This window comes from Papaver somniferum, chromosome 4 (genome assembly GCF_003573695.1).
Source record: "Papaver somniferum cultivar HN1 chromosome 4, ASM357369v1, whole genome shotgun sequence".
NCBI classification, from domain to species: domain Eukaryota; kingdom Viridiplantae; phylum Streptophyta; class Magnoliopsida; order Ranunculales; family Papaveraceae; genus Papaver; species Papaver somniferum.
Genome location: NC_039361.1, coordinates 109,901,602 through 109,906,415, shown reverse-complemented (window position 1 = coordinate 109,906,415; position 4,814 = coordinate 109,901,602). Strand labels below are relative to the sequence as shown.

The window sequence follows — 4,814 nt, the reverse complement described above, 5'->3', positions numbered from 1 at the left end:
ACCTCCAAGGTATCACCAACAATTGTGCCATCATCAAGGTACCATGCGTGCAAATCGAGTTTGCACCAGGAGGCAATAGTCTTAACTAAGGGGTGAAGCGTAAATGCAAATAACAAGGGACCGATGGGATCCCCTTGTTGCACACCAAGTGCTGAAGAAAAGATATATTGGGCATAATAAAGCTTAGCCGGACGTAAGTAGCAAAATTCTACCCAGCGAGAAATACCTAGACAATGGATGCGCACTTCCTTGATGAGCTGAGACCTGCTCACCATGTTGAAAGCCATTAGAAAAGTCAATTAGCAACATTGACATTTTGTCCGAATGGCCCTTCATCTCCAAAAGGCGGTTTACAGCATGTAAAATACCTTCCCCTCCTACCGGAACACCAACCCCGAATTGGTAGTCTCCTAAATAAGAGGTCATATCCTTTCCGACAGCAAAATTAACCACCTTGGAAACCAATCTACGCCAAACTGTACCAACCGCAATGGGCCTAAGACCTCCCCACGGCTTCATTAATGGTGTCAACGGTGCTAGCAATGTATTCGCATAATTCACTAGGACATTTTCCATCCAATCAAAGGTTGACAACCTCAGAAATAGACAAAAGAAAATCATCCGCCACTGCCGTCGCCGCTCCACTAAGAACATCGACTAAGTGTTGCGCGCGTAGACCATCACGACCACATGACGTACCCTTAGGGAAGATTTTAATTGCTCCCAAAACAGCCTTTGAACCCACACAAATGGGTTCAGCAGTAATATCGTCCATGGGAACCTCAGGAGGCGAGGCTAACGGATGTTTGTCCAGCAGGTCAACATAAGTATGCTCTTCAAAGGGGGCGACACCATATGAAGATAAAACCTGTATCGCAGCTGCAAAGTTCCCAGAATTAATCTTCTTCTGACATGCGCTGATGGTTGCTGCTTGCTGCTTCTCCTCTGCTTTCTTATCGTCATCTTTCTTAGACCCCCAACGAAGCGGCTGCTGAAGCAATCTCTTCACTAAAGTGTAACAACCATTAGGCTCCTTCCAATCATTAAGGGCTTGGAGAATTGATGCCACCTGTAATCTCTTGCGACTACTAGACTTCCATTCAACTGAGCTTTTAGGCTGATACATCGACAAAGTGCAAATGGGGAGAAGCAGCAGACGAAGAAAACCTGACAAAGTGGAAGGACTAGCTAGAAAACGGTCGAGGCAAGCTTTTAGAGCCCTCGAAAAAGCAAGCCTTCATTTATGGGGATGCAGTTGATAGTGGGAAAGTTTCGTTGAAGCACGATGTTGAGCAGTTCAGTAGAGAGAATCTCTGCAGCATCACTGCCATCGCTCCCTGGACTGTATCTCCCACCGTAGCCACATCTTCAAAAACCTCAGTCTGCACCTCGTCTGGTTTGTTCAAACCATGTATCAAAAAGTCTGCTCCTTCCTCATTGAAAGGCCCTGGGATGAAATCATGCAAAGCCCCTTCACGTCCTTTACAGGATTTCGACCAAGCATGCAAATATAAACACTTGCTACATAACCACATACGCAGGTTGTAGAGAACATTCTCCATTCCATGATATACAGATAAGTCCTTCGCAATCAGATTCCGAACAATATCTTTACTGGCTTCCGAGAAAATGTGTTTGTCATGAAGGTGCTTCAAGAACGACCCCTTGACATGCCTCTGCCATGAACCCCGTCGCCGCAACCATGGATGCTCTTGAAGGGGCAATGACAAACATTATCGGAAGCAACAACTACTGTTGAAGAAGATGGTAACTTGGGGAAGGGTGTTTGCAGTGTCGCTTGGGAAGAAGACCGTGTAACCCTAGGCATGGAAACTGAGGAAAGAAAAAAGAAAACCCCTAAACGACAACGCAGCTAGAACCCTAATGAAAAACCAAAAACGGCAACACAATCGATTGAAAACAGGGAGAAAATTTGAAAAACGTGGTAAAGAAATCGAAAGGAAAACCAAAACACTGTTAAAACTCGACGAACTCATGGTGAATCCGAGATTGGAATGATTTTCCAATCACCGGAGTGAATCGCCAGCGTGAAAACATGAGAGAGATTTTTATTTTTATTTTTAACATACTCATCCCAGATGCCATATTTGGGATTTTGTAATGGAATTATTATTTTATATAATATTTGGGACCTATTAATGTTTAAGGGGAACTTTTGAAATGTATTATATTATAATTTTATTGAATTTATTATTTTAGCACTAAGGGCCAGAATCAGGACTAGAAAAATTTATTATTTTAGCGAGATTATTATATTATCGAGTATTATTTTAAAAAAAATTTACTGTATACTCTATCAGATATAAACCCAATAAATTTGAAGACATTCCAGAAAATATACTTGTTGAAATTTAGTCTGAGTGTCTAATATGATCAATTTTCTCTCTAAAAGATAAAAGGTTTCCTTCTACAGATGCATTAGCCATAACTACTTTAGCAAATTCTTCCGGGTCTTTAAAAGAAAAGAAGAACAAATTCTTAGTTTTTGTATCTCTTATCTCCAGCTTCCATTAAAGATCCCCTTTGTTCTTCAGTGCTCTCTTAACTTGATCATGTCTCATGGTATACTTGTAGAATCCTTCCTCTTTGAACAGCTTACCCACAAGTTACATTGTTTCATTCCTTTTAATACAAGAAGCCGCTCTTTTGATGAACTCTAATAGCTTGTAGTTTCCAATATCATTTAAATTTGCATGTTCTTCCATTAATTTTTCTATTGTACTCATTCCTCCTGCTACTATTGGATTTTCCATATTTTTTCTGATAGTTGTAGTTTTGCAGGTACACACCAGAGAATAGTTTGTTGTAGATAAACATTTCTCTGTAACCCTAATTTATTTTATATCCCTTGAAAAAGTTTTGAATGTATTCTTACTGATTTATTTCTCTGCCACTTGTAGAATTTTTCCTGTGTACCTTAACATGCAGCTTTCTATTCTTCTTACAACAAACAAATCCAAACTTTCTTCCAAAGTGAAATATTTTTGATTTCTGATATCCGCAGAAACTCATGATTACGGCGCAATAACTTTCAATTTTACACAATCTTTGTTGAATAATTTATTTTTTCATTGATGATATGTGTAGCCACTTCAGACTGAGTATCTGAAGTACGATTTCGAAGAAACTGGGAGAGATGATGGAGAACTGTTACTAGACGTCCAGATTGTACCAAGGAAAGATTCCTTTCGATATCTGGGATATATGATCCAGAGTGATGGGGACATAAAGGAGGACATTAGACACAGATCCCAGTCAGGTTGGGCTAAATGGAGACTGGCGACTGGAGTCCTCTGCGATCGTAAGGTCCCAGTTAAACTGAAGGGAAAATTCTACAGGACAGCAATCAGATCCGCGATGCTGTACGGAGCGGAATGTTGGGAAATTATAAGCTCGCACCTCATGGCGCTCCATGTGATGGAAATGAGGATCCTAAGATGGGCATGTGGGCACACAAGGCGCGATAAAATCAGAAATGACTGTGTTCGTGGGAAACTTGGGGTAGCACCAGTGAAGGATATACTGTCACAACATCGGCTTCGCTGGTTCGGGCATCTCCAACGAAGACCACCGGACGCCCCAATTCGTTTAGGATGCATCACACGGCCAGAAGGTAGAATGAAGCATCTGGGACGACCGAAGCTCACATGGGATGAATTGATTAAATGAGACCTGATTGACCGAGGCTTGGAGAGAGAGTTGGTGCTCTACAGAATTGCATGGAAAACAACGATCCACGTGAAGGAGGTATGTACACGAGGTACGTGAGTTGACCTTTTTACCTTTAAATTATGTCACTTTTATTAGTAGGATTGTCTAAACCGCGAACATGTAAACAACCATAGCAGAATTGTGAATGGGGGAGACCCCCCCACCCCAGTAGCTCTGCAGCTTGCGAGATTGTGAATGGGGGAGACCCCCCCAGTAGCCCTGCAACCGGGACATGGAATATGTGGATACATCACCTCAATAGTCGCGAACGCGTAATCCCACTGAAGGGATGCCTACTGCACCATCTGTACCGAAAGAGAAAAAGACACGGGATGTGTTAAGGAATTATCTTGCCTTCGGGTAAGTTGCGTCCAGGCCTGCAGGCAGCCGGTGTAAAAACTTTAGCCGCATCTCTGGAGATAAGATCGTTACGCGGTTTATCTTTGCTCGACCCGGTACTTGCTACTGGAAAACGAGCTCTGGTTCTGATATGTGTAGCCATGTGCAGATTTACTTCTAGCAAGTGTAATCAGGATATTGCTCAATCGACTCTCTCTTCTGACCAATCAGGAAATCCACCCAACACCACTTAGCAGAATTAGCCATGAATTCCGGTAAGTAGCAATCCAAATTTTGTGAGAGGAATTCTTTCCCAAAGCTCAAAAGGATTAAGCTGAAAAGAAATCCGTAAGTCAAAATTAATTTAGAAATCAGATTTGTAAAAGACTAAAACCCTAATTCGAAGATAAACCCTATGAAACGATAATCAACAGATAAAATAAGAAACTGAAATCATCAGAACGAGAAATTTCAATAAACTTATCTGATTTAATAGCTAATAAAATCTGAAGCGGGAAGTACAATATTCATCAGATCATGAGTTGGGTTAAGGCAGAATTTTCGCCGATTCTTTCGACCCATTTTACTAAACCTAAATTTGACTTATAGTTTCTTTGCAAATTGAGCTACATTCAGAATTTACCTTTTAGCTTTTGAGAATCGAAAAGTTGGAAATTTATTTGGGTATAGAATTATGGAATGACTTTTACAAACAAAAATATTTACTTTCGATGAAGCAAAAT

The 4,814-nt window shown here is 41.0% G+C and overlaps 1 protein-coding gene across 1 annotated transcript; it reads left to right on the top strand.

Moving 5' to 3' along the window:
* The first annotated feature begins 2,943 nt into the window (after positions 1 to 2,943).
* Positions 2,944 to 3,690, top strand: LOC113272994. The gene is made up of 2 exons (XM_026522770.1): positions 2,944 to 2,994; positions 3,109 to 3,690. The coding sequence occupies exons 1-2, from the start codon at positions 2,944 to 2,946 to the stop codon at positions 3,688 to 3,690; spliced, it is 633 nt and encodes a 210-aa protein (XP_026378555.1).
* Positions 3,691 to 4,814: the final 1,124 nt, after the last annotated feature.